Source organism: Sus scrofa, chromosome 1 (genome assembly GCF_054392235.1).
Source record: "Sus scrofa isolate SSC_HxYL_T2T_F1_AM1 chromosome 1, Sscrofa_HxYL_maternal_Yorkshire_Landrace_v2.0, whole genome shotgun sequence".
Taxonomy (NCBI): domain Eukaryota; kingdom Metazoa; phylum Chordata; class Mammalia; order Artiodactyla; family Suidae; genus Sus; species Sus scrofa.
This window is the reverse complement of record NC_139383.1, coordinates 156,513,702-156,538,691: the sequence shown is the minus strand read 5'-3', so window position 1 is coordinate 156,538,691 and position 24,990 is coordinate 156,513,702. Positions and strand designations below refer to the sequence as shown.

The following is a 24,990-nucleotide window of genomic DNA, read 5'->3' as shown; positions in this document are numbered from 1 at the left end:
TCTGCTCCAGTCTTGTCAACTGACAGGCAGAAGTCACACCTCCAACTGTTCAAATCAGCAATTTATCGCTTGCATGATATTGGTAGGTAGGGTTAAATAAAAACTTCAAAGGATGCTGACTCGTAAAACGCTAGAGCCTGGCTGCCTTTAATGATGCTCTTGTTATGCTTCATGCAGGAAAAACTACACCTGAGATCACAAATTCTGACAGATGATCAGTGACAGCACACAGATAACGCTAAGTTTTATTAAGAATTAAAAGAAACCTAAACATTTCAGGAGGACTGGGAAGCCTAACTAGAAGAGCTGCCCTCCTGCGTTTCCACACACCTCCCTGCACACGTACCCCAATGACTTGCAACCAGCAGCACAGTGAGTGTCCTTTATTTGCACTATTAGTAAAAAACTGGCATTTAGATTTCAAAATTTATATTACAAAATTACCAGCAGCAGTTTTAAGCATTTCAACAACGCTTATGAACTCTACTTTGCTGACATAAACAAGGCTACTATGTAAAAAGAAGGACGTGCCCCAAGTGGACTATCCTGTAAATCTTCAGAGGCCACACTGCTCAGGACCCATTTGTGACAGTGTCTTCTTCCATCTCCTCTTCGCCATCATCAGTGGGGCCTAGGAAGAACACACAGCCAGAAGTCAAGCCGATTTTAGAGAACATGCTCGCTTGGTGTGTGAGCGCCCACGTGTGAGTCTGCTGAGTGCCCCGCTCTGGACGAGGTACTTTTAGAAGCCCAACAGCAGCCCCTGCCTTTGAGGAGCTTAGGGTACACAGACCATCTGCCTTTGGCAAGTATGGGAAAGGATGGCCAGCTCCTGAGGCAAAGGGTCACAAAGGTGTTTTATGAAGGACAAACTCATTGCCTGTCATTCTAACCCATTTTTGTCAAGCTGATAATTCATTTTTTGTGAGGACAGAAAGCTTACACTTTGTGCTTTGTTCTTACCACTATGACGGGCAAAGAAATTGGGAACGCTCAAAAAAAAGGATACCTACATCACATGTTAGGAACAGTCAGTGACTTTGTCTCTAAATTTAAAAAAATATGGTAACAACAACCTTTGTTGGGTTGTCAAAAATTTATTACAGATATTTTAACCAGTGTATTCAGAAAAAGGCAATGTTCTTACCCTGTTGATGTTTGGCTAATTACTCACGTTTAACCCTATTGTTCTACAGTTACACCCACACGTTACATTTCTAGGTACAAAACTACCAAGTAAGAATGTCACTGGAAAGTGCTACTCAGAAGCCGAGGCCCCTACAATTTAGAGAACCATGGACCATTTCCATCTTCCTCTCCTCAATGTGGCCCACGTTTGTTGGATGGCATTTAAAGGCCCAGATAATAAAATACTCTAGGGGAAACAAATTAATATAGTAGTTTGTCACACTGCAGTCACAGTAAGAAATTTAACACCACTCCCCTGCACGCCCCTCCAACGTCTGTCACAAGGCAGCCTCGAAAGCCTTTGATAGACTTCTGTTCTCAGGACCAGAGACCGACTTGCAAGTGACATGCCTGCAGTGCCCTGCAGCCAGGCTCGCCTGCTCGCTCCGTCAGCCTGTCTCGCCACTCTCCCCATCTCATGACCTTCGCTCACACCGTCCCTCAGTCCAAGTGTGCAACGCTCTTTCACCACATGTTTCCTGCCAGTGCAGTTCTTCCTCCTAGAAGGCCGTTCTGCATCTAACTCAATGGTCCTCAAATACTGTAGTTTTAGGACTCAAAGAGCATTTAAGTAGGTTACCTTCACTGATATGGTATTGATAAAATACTTAAGAGTACTTTAAAAAGAGTAATTCATTAAAATACTAAGTCTATTACATGTTAGTTTATATTTTTATAAAATATAACAGTATTTTCTAAAACAAAAATATGTAGTGAGAAAGTTGGCATTATCTTCTATTTTCACCTATTTCTGTAATGTCTGCTAAACCCTTGTACTGACTTCATTATTCCAACTGCTACAAAGCATTGTTTTGATTGAAGGGTCTGAAGAAAATCAGCCTCACAGAAACATGTTAGGAAAGAGAGTATTTTAATAGCCTCTGCAGACAGGTGTGGATATATTTTGGCTACTATGCCAAGACCTGACAAAGGTGGTAGTTTCTTAAAGGTCAGACTGCAACACAGAGTCTGAAACCTTATCAAAGAACTTTTCATACTCCTTTACTGGAAAACCTACTGGTTTATCTTGTAGCACTTACACATGCCTGCTTCCCTAACATCATTTGGAAAACACTGCTCATTAAGTTATGCAGATCTTCCAAATGGTGACCCACTTCTTCATACATTATTTCTAAAAATTATATTCATTCACATCAACAAAGTCCTCAGAAAAGTCTGGAACTACTAGAAAACTGTCAAGGTTACAGCTGTGGCTAAAAGTCGTCCAACTTTAATTTTTGCTTGAAATTTTGATTGTTAGAATTGGTTACAAACACCACTAGCTGTTCATGAAGGGACAAGCTCACATAGTGTTCAAGAAGCACCCTGACTCTCACCTGAACAGCACAAATGCAGGGAGCCAAAAATCCACTGCAGTGCACCCCAGTGCTGTTACCCATGACACCAAAGACATGTGCCCCAGGGGTGATGTTTAATAGCACCAGTAACTCTCACTACTCCACAAGACCTTTATAGGTAAACAAAACCAGCAGCTACTTTACTGAGTGTACCACAGTTGAGACTGACACCTACTAATATATCCTTTGGGCCAGTGAAAGCCCAACGCCTTGGTGTCAGTATAGAAAGTTTGCCTCACAAACCCTCAGGGGCCCAAAGACCACAGAGTGGGAACAACTGGTCTAATGAATGTCTTACGTATGTTTAGCTTCAGTTCAAACATTACTTCCCCAAGGAAAGTTTTCCTGAGCTGCCAGTCTAGACAGAGGTCCCCTGTTACATATGAAAATCTTTAATATGTGCAATCTGGGACAGTTTTTACTTTATGCTCTAGTGTCCAACAAAGCTGGCATTTCTATCACAACGGCTAACTCTTGCTAACAGTCAGACCCTGTGCTCAGTGCTACTATCTTTCTTAGTCCTCCCAACAACCAACTTTCTCAGGTTTAAAGATGAGAAAACAGATTTAAGATTAAGTGGGGATTAATCTTAGGACAGAGCTGGTGAAGCTAAGCTCTGATCTCAGGCTGTCTGGCTTTGCACTTCCAGACTGCCAAGCCAGCCTACACGCACGTGGGTCAAAGGCCACATGGTTACCTCTAGTGTTTGCTTCACTCCATGGCTAGTGAAGTAATGTTTGTTTCAACTTTTGCATACAACCATCCCCAGAGTCCTGTGACATAACTAACATTCTTTATATCAAATGACTTATCATCAAAGATCATTGAAAGGGATCTCACGTACATTAGATTAGAGGGTAATAAGGCACTATTCTAGCATTCTTGGATGGTAGCATCTAAACTGTTTTGGAATCACTGTGAGTGGACCATTAACTTGGAAGTTAAGACAGAACACAGTTTCCTGACCTGATCTGCGTTCTCTGCCAGGTATCTGACCGGACTGCAGCAAGCCCTTTAGTCGCTCCACTTCAGCCAAAGTTGATGCGTTTGCTATAGCATTCTGGATGGTAGGAAAAAAAATGGCGATGGGATTACTTTCATCTAAGACTCAATCACTCAGAAAACACTCCTAAAAATTCACACCATCTTTTGAGTTGTAATATTAAATAATTCTTTGTTGGGGGGAGAATTTTGTTGGCATAATGAAATCAACCCCAAAGCCAAATCATAAATTTCCCAAATTGGTAAAGAGATGCATGCAGACCCTCTTATAAGCAAGTAAATAATCACTGCGCATATCCTAAAATTCTAGCTAATTAAATTGTGTTACTGGATAATTTAGGAAACAGTATTATCAATTTAGGAGGCAGTATTACAAAAATTAGGATTTCTCACCAAGCAGAATCTTTCAGAAGGCAAATCTTTGAAAGTAAAAATTAAGACAGCACACAAAGGTAACTAACTGTTCAAATAAATGTATCCGAGGGAAATGACAAACACCAGAGTTGCATCCACTCATATGACCGACTCATATAACTAAGTCAAGCCAAGGTCCGGTCAAGTAATATCTTTAAGCTAGGTTTTCCTTACACAAAAATATAGCTGGATTCTAACAACTGTCGGGGAAATCTGCACTGATGGATTTATTACTTGGTTTATTACATCATTTTGTGACCTAAACCTCAAAGAGCTCACTCCAGTCCAAGTCTCCTAACACATTATTACCTTGATGGCTTCCACATCCCCTGGAGATGGCCCACCCTTCTTTTTGTCAGCTGGCAAACCAGCACCTGGATTGAAACTTGGGAGGGGAGAGAAGAACAAAACTGTCAAATCCAGATCAACAGAAATTGCTTCTCTTTTACTTTCAAAAGCCTTTGAAAGTAATTCAACCAGTGTAGTATCTTATCTTTGTTAACAAACTGATACAAGAAACTCTCTCCTTCAGAAACACCACCTAGTTCATCTTGCTACAGAGAAAGGAGGATGTGGATATTATCATAGTAAGACCGAATACTGAAATATTTGCTCTGCTAATCTCATGTAATACATGGACCACTCATGTAATACCTGGACCACTGATGGTCATGGATTATCACCTTGCCAATTTCAAATCTCATGTAATACATGGACCACTGATGCTCACGGATTATCACCATGCCAATTTAGCACTGTATTAGTTACAGGTGTTTCATTTCATTTTGCAGGAGGCAAAATGCCAGACAGATAATGTTTCTGAAGGTGAAGTGGAGTGAAGTTGGATATCGTATCTTACGTTTTGCTTCTCCTGGCAATATCCTTTGCAAGTTGTGCACCCCGTTTGCCCTTGAACATTTTCTCTGCTTCCTGACGCTCCTACAGCGACACCACACACAGAGTTAATGGAAAAAGGAATACCACATGCATTTAGCTGCATTCCTCAGCAAACATGGGAAAAAACCTCTCCTGAAGTACTCTGGGCTGGTAAAAACACCGAGAAGCCAATCTCAAATGAAAAGGAGACACAATGGTCTTGCTTTCCTCTGGCGAAGCTCCCTGAAGGAAGCCCCCTACTCCTAGTTTCAAGGAGGGGCTTTCGAGGAACCAAGAAGGTTTTGAAAACAAAACAAAACAAAACAAAAAACCCAATTCCCTATAAAGGGAAAATCATTCTAACAACTAAAGATGCTGATAATGGATGATATTAAGTTCCACACAGGGCGTGTATCTAGGCAGGCCGTCTGCTGTGACAGTGTTCACTGCGGCTGAGGCTGTATCCCCTCTGGAATGACCGGCCCCATACTCAACAGCTTTAACTCAAATTCCACCATAAACTCCGTTGTGGAAAAAAAAAAAATCTGACTCTGCACCCCCGCCCCTTTTACTACAAACTAATGATAAAACTCATTGGGCAATTAAAAATACCAGTAACAAAAGTATAAAGGAAAACACACCAATGTATAATGACTAATACTTGTATAAACACTAATACTTACTTTTAGTTTCACCTTCTGGAAATCCAGTACTCTGACTTGTGGGACTTTATAAATAACATATAGTCTGTAATGTTTCTTATTTGTTACAGGATTTCTTAGAATACTACAAGAAAAGGAACAAAACAATGCCAATCTTATTTACAGTACATCATTCAAGAGATCCATTTTAATAAAATCTAATGAGTGCATGAATTAAGGAAAAGTTCACTCACTATTCTTGCTCATGTTTCAGTGTTATAGCAACTTAATGCTAGGGAAATTTTAATAGCACACTGAGCCCAAAGGAAATATTTTCAATATTTTTTAACAGCACTTTTCACTAACTGATCACTTTAAGATCAAGGATGGAAGTAGTGTCATTTTAAAGGACTCTACTGTTACCACCACATAATTTCCATACCTTAGATAAGTCAGTGATTTGAGAGATGCCAAAGGGTCCAGATCACCCTGTAAAATAACAGCCACAGGTAAGAACATGAATATCATACCCATCATACCCCTTTTGATACTTTGAAATGGTGGCTGCCTTTGGAGCAAGGATCATCTTGTTTTCTCTTCATTCATTTATTTATTTTTCCTGCCCCAGTACCCAGCACATTATCAACATGACTACACTACTGAATAAACAGGTTCATAAATTTGAGCTTCTTAAACTTAAAATCTTGGCCATAGCAGCTTGTCTCAAAAGCAAAAGAAAGCAAAAAAAAATTTCCCATAGCAACCTTAAAAGGACTACTGAGTGAGTTCCTATTGTGGCTCAGCAGAAATGAACCCAACTAGTATCCAAGAGGATGTGGGTTCGATCTAGGCCTTGCTCAGTGGGTTAAAGACCCGGAATTGCCATGAGCTGTGGTGTAGGTTGCAGATATGGATAGGATCTGGCATTGCTGTGGCAGTGACGTAGTCTGGCAGCTGCAGATCCACTTCAACCCTTAGCCTAGGAACTTCCACATGCCGCACCTGTGGCCCTAAAAAGCAAAAATAAAGGGTGTGTGTGTGTGGGGGGGTACTGAGTTTAAAGCAATGACTTAGAAAAGAAAGCAATGTGAAAACTGATGTAACTTTGGAGCAAGTTATTCATACAGGGAACTTCAAACTGGCATCTTGGTGTAAGGTGGTTTTTCCACCTAGTACCTTAGGTGCCCAGGAGCAACACAGGCATATCATCTTTGAAAGAAGGCACCTTTATTCTAGGCTCCCCCAAATCTCTTCATAAATTTTTCAAGGACAAGGAGTATAGTTAAATATATATATTTAACTAATATATAGAAGGCAGGTTAGTGTTGGATCTTCCCAAACTGTCCCGTAAAACATAGTGCAACAAGGATGGAAAAATAAAAACCTATGGCTAACAGCTACAACCAAACTAGATGAAAAGGTATTCTGTCAAGAACCTAAAATAGCAACAAGTAAGGACAAGCTACTCTGAGAGCTACAAAACTTGTATGGTGACAACATTTGTATGTAGGAAGAAGCAGAAAAGCAAAAAGGCATCCAACAGACCCCCAAACTATAAAGCAACCAAGGGTACCCAGTCTGAGAATATGCACATTCCGATGATGACGTGTACGTTAAGTGTGATGAGACCTGAAGGGCTTGAGTAATTTGGTCCTTCGCTCTCTAATACTAACCAGAAGTTGTGCCCCTTCCAGAACAAAGCCCCACACAGAGGAGAAGCTGCTATAACAGATCTGAATTGAGTGTGACAGGGCCAAGGAGGACAATGAGGAAAAAGTACAAATAAAAGCAGGGAAGGGAAGAGCCAGGCATTCAGAAAGCTGCCGCTTTAAAATACTTCACGAATACCACAGCACACCATCACTAAAGGAAATCTAAAGAATGATCCAAAAAAGGAACAAAGGAAGACTAACACTGCATGATCTCAACTTAAATGTGGAATCTTAGAAAAAGTACCACACATAATGACAGAGATGAGTGGTGCTTACCAGAGGCTGAGGGTGGAGGAAAAGGAGAGATGAGCTACTGATTAAAGAGTACAAGCTTTCAGTTTCAGATAAGTAGGTTCAAGAGATTTAATGTACAAATGGCAGATACAGTTAAAAACAACATATCGTGTACTCCATGTGATAAAAACAGTGGGTCTAAGGTATTCTCACTGCACACACAAAAAGGTAACTATGTGAAGTGATGGATATGTTAGTCTGTGGTAATCATTTCACAATGTATACATATATCAAAATTCACACTGTACACCTTACATACAATTTTTGTCTATCATATCTCAATAAAGCTGCAAAAAACAAAAGGAAGAATGGTAGCTTTAGTTACACACATAGACACTTAAGACTGTGTAAAAGACAGTGATGCCTTGGGGGGGGTGAGATGATAAAAATGCTAAATGGTTCAGAAGGTAAAGGTGTTGGTTAACTTTATACTTGGATACTAGGATGCTAAGAGAAAGTCTAATAATTAATTTCTAAACTATCAGAAAGAAAAGTAGAATGACAAAAAAAGAGTGAACAGTAGAGAAGAAGAAATGCAGATGGATGAGACAAATAAAATGGCACTAATAAGACCTAAAGAGCGTCACAACATAATGATAAAAGGTTCATTTCATCAGTAAGATAAAATCTAGATATATCAAATGATAACCTAAAAATAAATAAAAGTGACAACTCCAGCGAAACAGTCAAATCCACTATCAGGTAGGACTTTAACACACCCCTTTCAGTAACTGATAGGATAAACTAAGCCTTCATCTTCGAGGAACAGCTTTAAGTGCAATTACAACATATATAAAATACAGCCCCCAGCTGCCACACACTGAATGTGCATTTTGGGTTAAACATCTCATATAGTTTAGAAATCAGTGCTTTCTTACTTTTGTTGGAGTCAAGCACTCCTTTGAGAATGTGAAGGAAGCTTATGGACCCAGCCCACCAGGAAAGGAACCATCAGGAAATAGGGAAGGGAGGGGTTAAGAGCATAATAACCTAAAATCAGGTTATACTGTATGGACTTAAACATCCAGTAATTAAGTGAAATCTTAGGTTACAAAACAATACATAGTGTAAGCTCAACTTTGTTAAAAATTATATATATAGAGCATGAGAAGAAACAGGTCAAAATAATCATTCCAAATAAAGAAAACGAAACTTGCCCCTTATCTCATAAGAAAACCAACTTCAAATGGATTGTTAATCTAAATGTGGAGTAAAACAGGAGTTTCTGGAATAAAACTGTCCAACAAAATTAATGTATATCACATATGTAATTTTCTAGGAGCAACAATAAAACAGAACAGGTGAAAAATAATATATATTTTACCTACATTCCAAAATATTACCATTTCAACATTCAATATAAAAAACTGATAGTTCACACTCTTTTTTTTTAAACTAAGTCTCTGGATACACCTTAAGTCAAAGTAGCCGCTTGCATTAGTGAACACCATACTGGGCAATGAAATTCTAGAAAAGAGAATAGGCAAGGTTCTTTATGACCCTGGGATGGGGTAGCTTAACAGAACGCAAAAGCACTAACAACAACAGATTGATAAAATGAACTATGCTTAAATTAGGAATTTCTCTATCAAGATCCTCGGTGTCAAAAGGTGAGCTCGCGAATGGGAAGATATCTGCAACAAAACCCCAAAAGGCCCATTTCCTGAATTAAGAAAAAGACCAAGAAAAAGAACGAGGGGATAATTTTCTGGGTTTTCCAAGTTTTCTATAAAAGAAATGTAGTACCTTTAATTCCTCCCCCCAAATACATTCTTCCCCTGTTCAACTTACCAATTCCACAAGACTATTGTTGGTGAGAATGAGTTCTGTCAGACAGGGCAGAGCCTGATCAAGTCCCTCACCTATACGGCTGAAATAAAAACAGAAGGACTCTTAGTAAACATGCAAATTAAGTCAGCTAAAAATTTTATCTGAGCCCTTGCTCAGAGGGCTTCAGAGTGGGAAGAAACTTAAGAGATCTTTCTTCCAAGACCCTGACAGGAAAATAAGGCACAAAAAGAACTGTCTGAGGTCACACAAGTGACAGAAGTAGGATGACTTTAAAACCCACATCTCCTGAAAGATGTCCAGGGCCCTTCCTACTGCCACACTATCTTAACGAAACCAAAGACAAGAAATTCCTGTGTAAAACAGACTACTTAGTTCATCTCAGGACCTGTGTGAAGCCCAAAAACATAAGTGATTCTGCAGTCAGAGCTCAGGCACAAGATAAGCCAGTAAGCAAACCACAGTGGAATAGTTAACTCACGAGAAATAATGGGCATTTAAAAAAAAGCAACTCACTACCCAGCACTTCTATTGTGTGTGTGTGTGTGTGTCTGTGTGTCTTTTTAAGGCTGCACCCACAGCATATGGAGGTTCCCAGGCTAGGGGTCAAATGAAAGCCAAAGCTGCCGGCCTACACTACAGCCACAGAAATGCCAGATCCGAGCCACATCTGCTACCTATGCCGCAGCTTATGGCAATGCCAGATTCTAAAACCACCAGGCAAAGCCAGGGATTGAACCCAGATCCTCATGGATACTAGCTGGGTTCTTAACCTGCTGAGCCATAATGGGAACTCCCCAAAGCAGTAGGTTTTTAACTTAAATTAGAAATGTACCATGAATACATAAATAATACAAGATTTCTGAATAGATGCAAGTAAGACCAGACCAATACCAAATTCATCTCTGGATCTGTATGGGAAAAGTGTAGTTCATTTTCCATTTAAGAAATACGTAGGTGTAACTGGCAATACTGCAACTTCTTTATGGAACTCTGCTACATTTACTCTAGGGGAACAAAAATTACTTTCCACTAGTAGACACTTACCATATTCTATTGTTGTTCACTAACAATGTTTTCAGTCTTCTCAGCAAAGGAAAACCATCTAGTTTCCTGATTTCATTGTCAGAAAAATCAATGGCATCAAATTGGTCTAAGGTAGCACCTAGATTTTCAATGACAGGAATTTTGTACCCTGGAGAAAGGAGGGAAAAAACACACAAGGAAACATTAGCAGCATTTCATGGTAATTGGACTCAAAGCTTTCATTCAATCAGAAAGTTGTTTATCTAGCACCTATGCTGTGCCAAACACTGCCAAAGCACTGGTTGATTACAAGGGCAATAAAGATGAGAATACTCGCTAACAGTAATACTAATAGGTAGCTAACATTTCCAAGTATACTTACAAGGTGCCTTGTATTGTTCTAAGCAAGGCCCCAAAGCTAATGAAGTGGCCTAACAGGACTTTACACTGTGAGCTGCCTACTGTCAGTGTCCAAGCCTTGTCCACGTATTGTGGACAGTAATAGCTCCCAACCTTTTTTGCATTTCCACAGGTCAGATTCCCAGAACTCATTTGGATATCTTCGTATCATGACAGTTCCCACTTCTCTCACCTCCCAGAGGCCCAACCCAGAGTTGAAGGTCAATTTGTACACAATGGTAAATCACCTTGTGAACAACTCACTCAAACGCTCACTGATTTGTCTTCTAGGGGCATAATTATTGTCTTAGGTGCTAGGAGAAGAAAAGAAGTTAACCTAGGCAAGGTTAAATAAGTACACATTTCAGAGCTCTAAAGGCTCAAAGTTAAGTGCTGTACCAAAACGAGCATTCTCAACACCGGATGCACTTCAAACTCAGGCAGACATCAGCCTGTGCCAAGAGTATGAAAGCGGTGGGTTACTCTTGAGTCGAACCTATGATATTTAATTTCAACAAAACGAAAGTACTATGTCAGCAAACAAAAAAGCAAGCAGAAAGCAGGGCCCGCAGCAGTGCTGCTCCTGAGACGGTGTTCTCCCCCGTGGGGGCGGATCTCAAGCCAACACTTAACCCCGGAGAAGTCGTCCTTCACACCCTTTCTAAAGCCTCTCCTACTATGCAGACGAGTTGCCACAGGAATCTAATAGTCTGGAGGACTTCCGCCTCCCTTATAGACGCAAGACATCCGGCAGCCCTAGCGTGGCTGAAACAGTCTGCTCTTTGAAAGGTTTTGGCAAAAGGGAAATAGATCCTTGAAGCTAAGGAGGAGGAAAAGCCGGGAAAAAAAATCGCTTTTGCTCCGGACTTCACTTCCTCCGTCCCATACCCAACCTATATTCTCATGACTTCACTTTACCGTATCTCGGTCCGCACGAGGATCACAAACACGGCTCAGCACCCCAACGGCTCAGCCCACCCCGCAGGCGTGTACTTCCCCGCCCCCCAACGGCTCAGGTCACTCGGCAGGCCCGGCACCGGCCCCGCGGTCTGACCCAAGCATCGAGGCGGTCCCGGGCGGTGGGGGCTGGGCTAAGGAGAGCCTCGAAGGAGTCCAGGGTCGGCGTTTCGCCGACGACAGCGGGACTCAGCCGGGGTAGGAACCGGGACGCACGCCCCAGGCCACGTTCCCGCCCTTCGCGCACGCGGCGGGCACAGGCCGCCGAGCGGGCGGGGAGGCCGGGCCGCCCGCCCCCGCCCGACTCACCTCGCAAGTCCAGCTCGCGGTCCCGCACGGCGTTGGTGTATTGCGCCGCCTGCTCGATCAGCTCCGCCGTCAGCTTCACCATCCTGTCGCCTCCCGCCTGCAGTGTCTCCCGCTCCTCCCGCCGCACCGACGTCCCGGCGTACCCCGCGCCCGCCGCCAGGCAGCATCAATCGCTTCCGGCGTGTGCTAACAGCGCGGCTCCCAGGCCTAATCAATCGAGGAGCCATTTCCTCCGTGATCGGCCCCGCCCCCGGGCTCGGGCACAGCTTTTGGGCTTTAGCTCCCGCGCTCTCCGCGGCGCATCTGGTTCTGAGTTCGTTCCTCTTGTGCAGCTTCGGCCTGCAGTGCCCCCGAGTCCAGATATTTGTGTCCGCAAGTTAATAAAGAGTGAAAGCCCACGAGTGGAACTTTCGCGTGCGTCAGGACACCTAGAGGTGAAAGGGAGGCAGTGACTGCTTTCACTCCGCCCATGGGATTCAGTGATGGGTCCCGGGCTTTGGCATCCGGGTGACACCATGAAGACCAAGCCTGGGTCTTCCGCACTGGTCTAGTTTGCAGTCAGGCCTGCCCTCTCTAGACAATTAGATATTCATGCTGAAGCCTGATAACACAGGAAGTGTGCAGATCTAAAGTCTGCAACATGACAAATGCCCACAGAGTGAGCACATTTGGGTGGCTGCTGCTGGGGTCCTGAAATTCGGAGACTCCTTCATTCCCCAAAGGGAACTACGAATCCGTCACCATAGATTAGTTTTGCTTACTTTTATATAAAGAGAATGATGCAATCTGTTTTTGTATCTGGTTTCTTTGGCTCTGTGTCATGCCTAAAATCCATCCAGGTTGCAGGCAGCAATGATTTGCTTACTTGCTGCTGTATAGAATTCTATTGCGTCTCTTACACCATAACAATCCATTTCGCTGTCGATGGACATTAGGTTTGTTTCCAGCTTGGGGCTAGTCTGCATAATGCTGCTATGAATTTTGTTGTACGTGGATCGCATGCACCTGTGCCTGAACTTTTCCAGGAGTGAAACTAAGGAGACAAAGTGTGTGGTATTATTGATAGGTACTGCCTGATGATAACTTCCAAGAGGCTGGAATCATTTCCACACTGTAGTGGTGTGTAAGGGTTTCCATCACTTGCCAACATTAACCTCATTTGCACTGTCAGTCTTCATAATTTTAGCAATTCTGGTGAGTACCAGTGCACTATTGCTTTCATTTGCTTTTTTCTAATAATAGTTAAGCATATTGTCCATTCTGATATTTTTTTACAAAGTGCCCATTCAAGTCTTTCTCCCATTTTTTTTCTTAGTGGGTTTTCTTTTTTCTTATTCCTTTTAAGATTTCTTTATATATTCTGAGTGTGAGCATACTATATGGCTTGCCTTTTACTCTTTTTTGGGGGGGTAGTAGTTTAAACTTCCTAAATACCAAACACCTCACAGGAAGCCAAAATACTGTCCTCGTATACATCATCAAGCTGCAAAACACAAATTTTAGTACATTTTGGTCTGTTTAAGAAAACATCTTATTTCCCAAATCACCAAAATCATAATCTGGGCTGTAATTTTAATCAGAAGGATAAGAAATGTGACTGCCTCGCCTATTTTGCAAAAAAACAAAAACAATACAATCTGCCAACCCATCCTGAGCTTTCAAATGGTCCAATTAAATAAGAGACTTTGGAGGAAGAAATTCTTGGCTGAGAAGGCCCTCCCCATTGACAATGGTGTCTTTGGTCTTTTTTTGTTTGTTTGCTTTTTAGGGCTGCACTCTCAGCATATGGAAGTTCCCAGGCTGGGGGTGAATCGGAGCTACAGCTGCCAGCCTACACTGCAGCCACAGCAATGCCAGATCCATGACATGTGTGTGACCTACACCGCAGTTCATGGCAACGCTGGATCCTTAACCCACTGGCAAGGCCAGGGATCCAGCTCACATCCTCGTGGATCCTAGTCGGATTCGTTAACCGCTGAGCCATGAAGGGAACTCCCTCTTTTGGAGTTTTACTATGGTTATCTAGGTCTGGAACCTAGGTATCGTTATCTAGATTCTGCTTACTGAGCTTTCCACCGTTAACAGTGTTTTTAAATGACCAGAATTTTATTTTTATGTTCAATTTATGTGTGTGTGCACATGTGTCTTGAGACATTTTCCCTCATCTCCAAAATATTTTTCTATGCTAACTACCAGAGGCTCAACACTTTTCACATTTAGCTCTCCAATTCTTCTGGAATGGATTCCTTTTGAACTTTGTATTGAAGTGTGATATACATGCAGCACACTGCAAACCACACATACCCAAGCAACTGGCATCCAGATCAAGAAGAGGACATTACACATTCCAGAAGCACCCTCTTGCTCTCTGCCAGCCACACCCTTGCCTCCACTGTAACCACTAATCTAACATCTTGCATAGATTGGCTTTGCCTAGTTTTGTATTTATGCAAAATGAAATTGTACCTCATGTGCCTCTTGCTTAACATGTTTGTGTGTAGCTGTAGTTCACTTATTCTCATTGTGTAAATACTTCACAATTTGTCTATTCTGCCACTGATGGATGAGCATGTGGGTAATTTTTAACTTGGCACTATTATAAACAGTGCATCTACTAACATTGTATCTTTAAATGAACACATATACTAACATACTTGGAATTGGAATTGCTGGACTATTTGGTTTCAGTAAATAGTTTAGGTACTTTCAGCTTAAGTAGATAGTACTAATTTTCCTAAGGGGTTGTACCAGTTTGTACTCCTTACTAGCATTTGGTATTATCTGTCTTTTTATTTTAGCCATTCTGGTAGGTTGGCAGTGGTTTACCATTCTAGTTTTCATTCTATGTCCCTAATTACTAACATAGTTGAGTTTTTTTTTTTTTTTTTTTTTGTCTTTTTAGGGCCACACCCATGGCATATGGAGGTTCCCAGGCTAGGGGTCGAATCCAAACTGAAGCTGCTGGTCGCAGCCATAGCCAAGCAACTCGGGATCCGAGCTGTGTCTGCGACCTACACCACAGCTTACCACAACGCAGAATCCTTAACCCACTGAGTGAGGCCAGGGATAGAACCTGTGTCCTCATGGATGCTAGTCAGATTTGTTTCTGCTGAGCCACGACAGGAACTCTGAGAATTTTTAAAAATATACTTATTGGAGTTCCCTGGAAGCCTAATGGTTGAGGATCTGGTGTTGTCACTACTGTGTCTACAACACTACTGTCCCTGGCCAACAAAATGCTGGCCCAGGAACTTCTGCATTCTGTGGGAATGGTAAAAAAAAAAAATTAAAAAAATATATTTATTATCCATTTGGTTAACTTTTGTTACATGTTTGGGAGTTTTGCCCATTTTTTAATTGGTTTTTTTTTTTAACTGCTTTGTAGGAGCTCTGTATTTTTTTAGAGATGAGTCCTTGTGAGATAAAACTACAGTGACTATTTCCCCTCTTTCTCTGTGGGTTTGCCTTTTCACTGTGCCAATGGTGTCTATTTTTTATGTATTTATTTTTTAAATGATTTTTTTCCATTATAGTTGGTTTACAGTGTTCTGTCAGTTTTCTACTGTACAGAAACGTGATCCAGTCACACACACACACATATATATATACATTCTTCTTCTCACATTATCCTCCATCATCTTCCATCATAAGTGATAGACATAGTTCTCTATGCTATACAGCAGGATCTCATTGCTTATTCCCTCTAAATGCAATAGTTTGCATCCATTAACCCCAAATTCCCAGTCCATCCCACTCCCTCCTCCTCCCCCTTGGCAACCACAAGTCTGTTCTCCAAGTCCATGAGTTTCTTTTCTGTGGAAAGGTTCATTTGTGCCATATATTAGATTCCAGATATAAGTGATATCACACGGTATTTGTCTTTCTCTTTCTGACTTACTTCACTTATTATGAGAGTCTCTAGTTCCATCCATGTTGCTGCAAATGGCATTATTTTGTTCTTTTTAGGGCTTAGTAGTATTCCATTGTGCATATATGCCACATCTTCTTAATCCATTCATCTGTTGATGAACATTATTTTTTTTAAGTTTTTATTAGTCGATTTACAATGTTTTGTCAATTCTGCTGTATAGCAAAGTGACCCAGTTATACATACACGCATACACACACATATATATACACATTCTTTTTCTCACATTATCCTCCATCATGTTCCATCACAAGTGACTAGATATAGTTCCCTATGCTATACAGCAGGATTTCATTGCTTATCCAATCCAAGTGCAATAATTTGCATCTACTAACCTCAAACTCGCTCCCACTTCCTCCCCTCTTCCCCTTGGCAACCACAAGTCTGTTCTCCACGTCCATGAGTTTGTTTCTTTTATGTAGACAGGTTCATTTGTGTCATATATCAGATTCAAGTGATACATGATATTTGTCTTTCTCTTTCTGACTTACTTCACTTAGTAATAGGGTGTCTAGTTCCATACGTGCTGCTCCAAATGGCATTATATTGCTCTTTTTTATGGCTGAGTAGTATTTCATTATGTATACATACCACATCTTCTTAATCCATTCATCCATCGGTGGGCATTTAGGTTGTCTCCATGTCTTGGCTATTGTGAATAGTGCTGTAATGAACACACGGGTGCATGTTTCTTTTTCAATGAAAGTTTTGCCTGGATATAGCCCAGGAGTGGGATTGGTAGATCATATGGTAGCTCTATATTTAGTTTTCTGAGGCACGTCCATACCTTTTTCCATAGTAGTTGTTCCAATTTACATTCTCGCCAACAGTGTAGGAGGGTAAACTTTTTTCCACACTCTTTCCAGCATTTATTTGTAGCCGTACTAATGATGGCCACTCTGATTGGTGTGAAGGGGCACCTCATTGTAGTTTTGATTTGCATTTCTCTAATAATCAGTGATGTAGAGGATTTTTTCCATGTGCCTGTTGGCCCTCCGTATGTCTTCTTTGGAGAAATGTCTATTCAGGTCTTCTACCCTTTCTGGATTTTTTTTTTTTTTTTTTTTTTGCTGTTGAGTTGTATGAGTTGTTTGTATATTTTGGAGATTAAGCACGTGTCAGTTGCACTGTTTGAAACTATTTTCTCCCATTCCATAGTTTGTGGGTTTTTTTTTTAATGGTTTCCTTTGCTGTGCAAAAACTTTTAAAGATGATTAGGTCCCACTGGTTTATTTTTGTTTTTATTTCTATTGCTTTGGGAGACGGACCTAAGAAAACATTTGTATGGTTGATGTCAGAGCCTGTTTTGCCTATGTTGTCTTCTAGGAGTTTGATGGTGTCTTGTCTTATGTTTAAGTCTTTAAGCCATTTTGAGTTTATTTTTGTGTATGGTGTGAGGGTGTATTCTAGTTTCATTGATTTACAGCTGTCCAGTTTTCCTAGTACCACTTGATCTTTTTTTTTTTAATCTGCCCCTCTATGTCTTTTGATTGGAGCATTCGATCCATTGTTATTTAAGGTAATCATTGATAAATGTGTATTTGTTGCCACTTTAAACCTTGTTTCCCAGTTAATTCTATGTTTCTCCTTTGTTCTTTTCATCTTTTGGTTGGATGATTTCCTTTTATTTTAAGCTCTTGTCCTCTTCTTTTTAGTTTTTCTGAATGTAATATTTGGTTTTGATTTGTGGTTGCCTTGTTTTTCAAGTATGTTCACCCCTTCCTATATCTGCTCGCTTTAGCCTGATCGTAGTATGGATTGTCTTGGTTATTCTCACCTTTTGCATTTTAATAGAAATTTTTGATACATCTTATATCTTACAAAGAACCCATACTTTGATTTGTATTGAATTGGATCTGTAGATGAATTTGGAGGGAATTTATAATGTTTCTAATATTCCATTCCACAAACATGGTATAAACTTACATTATTTAGAATTTATTTAATTTCTCTTGGTGTTTTATAGTTTTTGTGTAGAGGTCTTATACATCTTTTACTAAATTTATTCTAGCTATTTAATATTTTTTGATGCTGTTGTAAATAGTATCCTCTGTTTAAAAAATTCCATTTTCTAATTCTTAGGTTCTGATATATTGAAATACAGTTGATTTTCAGGTGAAATGCAATTGATACTGGCACTGTATCCAGCAATCATGCCAAAGTCATTTTTTAATTCTCATAATTAATGTATAACTGTTCTTTTGGATTTTCTACATGCTTAGCCATAATCTTTGAAAATAATGATAGTTTTATTTCTTCCTTTCCAATTCTTTTTATTAATTCTTTATTTTTTTTTTCTCTATTGATTGGCTGGGATCTTCAGCATGCTGTTGGATAGTTGACATCCTTTAGTATGCATCACTTTATAGCCCAAGGAGGGGGGTGGAAACCCTCATCAAGTGATCAAAGTTAGTATCACCAATAATGGAACAAATCAAAGTCCTGCACCACCCACTAGGGTGCAATCAGAAGAACACAGCATTGCTTATGAGAGATTCCTGTCGAAGATGAATGGATATATGATGACAACTCAGACAAACACACACTGGGCCATGGCCTACACAAAACTGGCCAGTGGTCTTTAAAAGGTTCAAGGTCATGAAAGTCAAAGTAAGATGGAGGAACTTTTCTAAATTGAAGGAGACTAGAGCCATGATGAGTCCATGCAGAGTGTGATTTAACTGGACCCTTTTGCTAATTGGGACAATGGGCAAGACTTGAATCCAGTCAGAGGATTAGATAATAGAAAGATACCATTCCTATTATGTAATTTCCTGATTCTTGTGGTTATGTACCAGAAGGTCCTTGTTTATAGGAAATACTCTATGGTCTTTAGAGAGTAATATGCTATTACATTAGTAATATACTTTCAAATTGTTCAAGAAAACATTTCTTTGTACTATATTTGCAACTTCCCTGTAATTTCCTTTGGGGTGGTTTCAAAATAAAAAACAACAAAACAATCCAAACTTTACTTCATTCCAGGAAGAACCACCAGGTGGAGTCCTTAGACCAGAGAGGACTACATGGCCTGTCTCCTGTTCAATTAAAAACAAAAGAGTTTCTTTAAAAAATAGTATGACTTTCTCTTGTTTCAGCACATGATCAAGATATAGCTGGTTTTATTTATGTTAGGATATCTCTATGAAGTTGAGAACAGATTCTTTTTTTTTTTTTTTTTCTTTTGCTTTTTAGGGCTGCACTGGCGGCATATGGAAGTTCCCAGGTTAGGGGTTGAATCAGAGCTGTAGCTGCTGGGCCTATGCCACAGGCGCATCAATGCCACATCCGTGCCTCATAACTCTGGATTCTTAACTCACTGTGCGAGACCAGGGATTGAACCTGTGTCCTCATGGATACTAATCAAGTTCTTAATCTGCTGAGCCACAACAGGCACGCCAGATTTTCTTTCTTTCTTTGGCTACAGTTTCTCAACCCTGGCACTATCAACACTTTGAGACTAGACAATTTGTCGTGGGGACTGTCCTGTGCATTCCCGGATGTTTAGCAGCATTCCTGGCCTTCACCCATTATATGTTAGTACATTCCTCCAGTCGTGACCCCAAAATGTCTCCAGACATTGCCAAATGTCCCCAGAGAGGCAAAGATCACCCCAGGTGAGAGCCACTGTTTCTGGCAATGAGATGTTCTCTGCCCTAGGCACTTTGGTTCCCATCTGCTCAACAGGAATTTTTGTTTTGTTTTTAATTTAAAAATTTTTTTTGTCTTTTTTTTTTTTTTTTTTTTTTTTAAGGGCCTCACCTGTGGCATATGGAAGTTCCTAGGCTAGGGGGTCAAAGAGGAGCTGCAGCTGCTGGCCTACACCACAGCCACACCGGATCCAAGTCATGTCTGTGACCTACATCAGATTGAACCTGCATCCTCAGGGATAATGGTCAGGTTTGTTACTGCTGAGCCACAATAGGAACTCCTATTTAAAGATTTTGGGGGGCTGTGACCACAGCATGCAAAAATTCCTGGGCCAGGGATCGAACTGGAGTCACAGCGTTGATAATGCTAAATCCTTAACAGCTAGGCCACCAGAGAACTCCCCAACAAGAAGTTTGGGAGATATCTGACCACCCTAAGTATAGCTGGTACATACCAGGGGGAAGCTTTGGGTGGTGGGTACCGAGTCACAGGACCTACAGTGCGTGCTGAGTGCTGCACTATGCAGGAGTGCTGTTCTGTGCGCAGACAAGCCAACAGAGCCTGAAATGTCAGGAGAGGCCTTAGACAACCAGCAGGAAGAATAAGGCCTGGGTGCAAGAAAAAAAGCAGCAGAGAAGACTGGGTCAGGATGCAAACTCTTTCCTAAGACAGATGGCACCCAGCTGCCTCTTACCTGGTTGGGCAGAACTTTAAGAGAATGGCTTTGATGTATTACTTCCATCACCGTTGCTTGTTCTTAGTAAAATGTCCTTTCTTTTACTTCACTTCTGCACCTCCTTCCCTTTCCAGCCTGTGATCTGAACCCTCACCCCTCACCTGCCCCCAGGAACCCCAGTACATCCCAAGCTTGCAGGCTTCAGGCCCTCTCCATCCATACTCTCAATGATTTCAGCACAGTGGATGGCAGTTGCCCAAGTTCAAGGCACTCCACCGTTGGTCATACTTAGACTCTGGTGCCCTTTGCCTTTTTTTTTCTTAAAGCTCTGTCCACCACTGCCCCCCACCCTCCCCATTATCAGTGCATCTCTGGTAAAAAGTGCAGTTCCCCCAGCCCTTTTAAGAGTTATAGGTATAAAGTCAGCAGTGGCCTGGGAGGGGTGGGGACCACTTTGAGGTGCCAAAGAATGTGGGGACAAGATCAGAAAAAGGTCACCCCCTGGAAATGAAGACAGTTTAAAATAAATGCATCATGCCTGTGTTTGGCTAGCAACAGAAGTGACTGCCCCTCTTGGAGAGAGCCAGCCTCCATCCCAGAGCACATGATGGAACTATCCCGTCAGTGCAAAGCCCAGGACAAGTCACTCCAGCTCTGTGAGCCTTGGTCTGTGAAATAATGGTTTAGAGGATATGACTCAGGATTCCATGACGTAAAACAAAATCCACAGACATGTTCTGCCCCAAGTGAGTCCAGACAGCCTTAAGGTAAGGCCATTTGTGAACAGGCATTTTATGTGGTCAGATCCCCCTCCCCCCCGGCTTTTTTTTTGCTTTTTAGGGCAGCATCTGAGGCATATGGAGGTTCCCAGGCTAGGGGTCTAATTGGAGCTACAGATGCCAGCCTACACCACAGCCACAGCAATGCCAGATCCTTAATCCACCAAGCAAGGCCAGGGATAGAACCCACAACCTCATGCTTCCTAGTTGGATTCGTTTCCGCTGCGCCACAACAGGAACTCCTGGTCAGTCCCTTTTAATGAGGGGCTGATTGGTCCTTGGATTTTGTGAACAGCTGCTCCACTCTGCTCCATGCTCTCCAGCCCTAGGACAGGCTGGCCCAGCCACTGCCAGGAGAGTAATGTGCGTGCTTGGCTTCTTGTAAGTTGGTGTCCCTTGGGGATAACCAGAGTTTGTTTCTGGTTCAATTGTGAACATGTTAAACCATAAACTCTCAGTAAGCAAAAAGCCCTAGGGGTTAAAATGGTACTCAGACCAGAGTGCTTAGCAAGCTGCTAGTTTTAATTCAACATCAGGCTCACAGCAGAGGTTAAATTCTTACTGAGTCCTGGCTCCTGAGTCTCCCAAACACGTTCACTCAGTCATTGTCACCTCACGCTGACAACTCTGGTCAAGTGATGCTTGGGGCGGGCAGGTGTCAGATGTGTGGGCTTCCCGGCTTTCTGCATGTTGCTTCCTTTCTCCAGCTACTCGGTCACTGGAAGGGCTCCTGCAGCCACGTTTTGTTGCACAAGTCGGTCCCTGTGGCCAGAGCTTGGGAACCAGGCAAACATAGATGCAAGGTAGGCAACCAGGGCCCAAAGCAGATTCAGGAAGCTTGCAGAGGGTCTTGGATTGGTACCGATTTCACTTGGAAGATGTGAGTGGTCTTGTTATTTTGTCCTATCAACTGGAGAAAGAGAATGCAAAGGGTCCAGGTGATATCTGGTGCTGGTCCAGGGCTCCTGAGGCCCAGCTGCATCTTTCCTGAAAGTCTGAGACAAACCCTGGAATCCCCAAACAACAGCCCCTTTACCCACTTCTATCTTTTCCTAAGTCAGTTCTAGTTGGTACCTTTCTTTTATTTGCAGCCAAAGGATTGCTAGTGAGTATAGGCTCTAACCTCACAGAGAGGCCAGGGTAAAATCCCACACATTGCAGAACCCACGGGTGCAGGATTTCAGTCACTGTGCACAAGACAAGTTGTAACTAATTAAATCCCATTTGGCAGCTCCAGGTGAAGAGGCCTGAAGTCTGGGTCACGGAAGTCTCCCCTGGGACAGAAAGGAAGTGTCCCTAGATCCAGCCCCTCCCTCCAATCAGGCTTTTTGGTCTGTTTGCCAAAGGACACCCTAGGGCTAGAACTTTGGATCCTCCCACGGTTTTGCTACAGCTTCTTCACTAAAGCTCAAAGACATTCAAATAAAACCACAAATAAAGCCATTTCACACAGTGGCTGGTACCCATGTTTAACTGTCATGCCTTGGAAAGAAATGTAGGCTCCTTTGTCATGGGGTGTTAACTCTTTTATTAATTTAGGGTTAACATTTATTTTGCTTTGTGGATTTCTTTTTTGGAGTTGTGGATTCAATAAACAACAACAGCTGGGTTTCCCCAGCTGACCGGGGAAACATCAAATGCATTACAGTCAAAGAGGGGAGCGGGACGATACGGAGAAGGAGCTCGAAAAAATTTAAGGCAAATGTTACTCCCATCTTAAAGGGAATAGATCAAGCAGATCTGTGCATATCAATGAAAATATATGAAATATTTGTCAAAATAATTAACATCGGTAAAAATTAGAACATGTAGCTTATAAAATGCCTACACAGGTCTGGCAGAAATAAATCCAACCATGTCATTAGTCTCATAGCACACACAGACACAGGGGATTCCGCCTTGGGAATAAGTCTCTCGAAAAGCAGAGGCCAATGCATTTTAAAGGCAATTCCACAAAATGGGACGCGACAGACAATGAAGCTCACGGGCTGGCTTTACATTTTGGTAGGAGGACTTGCTTGGTCATGGGGACACCTTTTAGCCAGCCCTGGGAACCTCCTGGGAGCCTCCGAAGGCCCTGCGTCAGGTAGGTGTCATTTCTCAGACCATGAGACTCCCAGAGACACAGACAGAACGCATGACTCGGGCCCTCGGCTCTCTCAGAGGAGAGGGCTGCAGAAGAAGGAGGGTCACCCCATCCCATCTGTTTGGGATTTGACTTTCTAAGCCATCCTGTGGTTTTGGGAGTCACTGAATATGCAGAAATACATGCTCCATCCCCGGTGGTCACACATTTTTATGCCCCCAAATCTGTTTTATTTACAGTCTGACCAAACAACCCCCCAGACTGCCACGTGGCAGGTGGATGAGCAGGTGTGCCCCTTGGCCCTTCATCCCACATGGGGACAGCCTGGGCGTCTGCGGGTGGACCCCGGTGGGTGAGATTTACTATGGAGCGGCACAAAAGCACGGGGAGAAGAGTGATGTTATGCCAAGCGTTTTCCCTTTCTGCTTTGGTCTTGAAGATTCAGTAAACTTATGGTCCCAGGAGCTGCTCTGAAGCTGGGGCTGTGGCTTTTTGGAATTCATCCTGTCCCCATTTTGAGCTGGCCAGAAGAATGCAGCCAGCAAGCTGAGTGTGAGATGTCACTGCTTCCGGAGTACCTCCTCAAAGACCCCCACCCACCTGGCCAGGGTACCCAGAGGTGCCACGGAAGGACCTCGCTCTCCTGGGGAGATAAAGCTGTCAGATGCCGGGTACCACCCCTGAAACCGGCCGGCAGTCTGGAGAAAGGTGGATGGACGGACGGATGGACAGACGGGAGGGGCCCTACCCTGCGGGCAGCCGGGCACCCCCTACCCGGCCAGGAGGCACGTTCGGCAGCAGAACTGAATGAAGAGCTTCCGTTCACAGAGCCGGTTGGACTTTACCATCTCGCAGAAAGTCTCGTCAGCTGGGCCCCAGGAAGAAGAAAGGAGGGACAGGTCAGACTTTGGGGCCAGTTTGGATTGTTCCAATCGTCCCACTCTGCTGGGGACACAGAGGGAGTGGGGGCGGCAGCCCTCTCGGGGAAGCCTGTGATGTGTGGTGGGCCTGGTGTGGCAGGGGCTGGCACTGAGTCTGAGAGACAAGCATTCAGGGGGTGTTTTGGGGGAGCAATAGATGGGGTCTGGGGCACCTGGGCTGTACCAGGGCTCTTACTGCCCCTCATTCTGGATGGCTGTGCTGGGGGGGTTAAGACAGGCAGATAAGAGGGCAGGTTGCTGCCATGGTCCAGGGGACACCCTGGATGGGGGAGGGGAGGGGGTGAGAGGAAGAGTCATTGAGGCAGTGGGAAAGGTCTGGGGTGGGGAGCCCTGGAAGCCAGCTCTTTTTTTCTGGCTGGATGCATAAGCTGAGGCGGTGACTTCCTAGAGTAGGAGCTGCCTGGTCTTTGAAGGGACATAATTCCGCAAGCCAAAAAGAAACCACCCAACACCAAGGTAAGGTGGCTGCCTTGTGGTCCACGGGTCATGCCCATGGCTCTTTCTGTGGGCTTCATGCTCTGCCAGGCCAGGCCAGTGCCAGCTCCACGCCCAGGAACACCGTGGCGCTGGCAGCTCCCCTCTTCTGCATGCCAGCTGGCTTGCAGTACTCAGAGGTGGCCCCAGGCTGCTCCTTGCACAGCTTGCTGGGCCATGGAAGGCTCATTCCCCACCACAGCATGTTTGCCCATGGCTCCTGCACTACGTCTTCAGCTCAGAGTCTTCGGCTAGCCCTTCCTCTTTCCTGGAATCCCCCATCAGTCTTTGGTCTCTCCTGAGTTACTGCTTTCACAACCCATCCTTGCCTCCCAATTGGCTTAGAGAACCAAGGCTCCCAAAGCACAGGTGCAGGTCCTTCCTATGGGACACTCAGGCCTCGTCGATGTGAGCTCAAGGGAGGCTGAGAGCCTTCAGGCTTCCTGACTTTGACCTCCAGGGTCGGGTCTCTCCTAAGGGGCATCACCACA

The 24,990-nt window shown here is 43.0% G+C and overlaps 2 protein-coding genes across 5 annotated transcripts in view; both read right to left on the bottom strand.

Moving 5' to 3' along the window:
- Positions 1 to 368: 368 nt before the first annotated feature.
- SNRPA1 (small nuclear ribonucleoprotein polypeptide A') lies at positions 369 to 12,082 on the bottom strand. Its single transcript, XM_001925349.8, has 9 exons — positions 11,965 to 12,082; positions 10,321 to 10,468; positions 9,277 to 9,355; positions 5,922 to 5,968; positions 5,522 to 5,624; positions 4,822 to 4,901; positions 4,272 to 4,347; positions 3,513 to 3,606; positions 369 to 631 (listed from the first exon to the last, which is right to left on the bottom strand). The coding sequence occupies exons 1-9, from the start codon at positions 12,044 to 12,046 to the stop codon at positions 573 to 575; spliced, it is 768 nt and encodes a 255-aa protein (XP_001925384.4). The 5' UTR covers positions 12,047 to 12,082; the 3' UTR covers positions 369 to 572.
- A 10,420-nt stretch (positions 12,083 to 22,502) lies between these two features.
- Positions 22,503 to 24,990, bottom strand: part of PCSK6 (proprotein convertase subtilisin/kexin type 6) — a 188,512-nt gene continuing 186,024 nt past the window's right edge. For all 4 annotated transcript variants that reach the window (XM_021098934.2, XM_021098945.2, XM_021098939.2 and 1 more), the window contains one exon: positions 22,503 to 23,952. In XM_021098934.2, the coding sequence (XP_020954593.1) occupies positions 23,855 to 23,952 (98 nt within the window). In that variant the 3' untranslated portion in view covers positions 22,503 to 23,854. The remainder of the gene's footprint in view (positions 23,953 to 24,990) is intronic.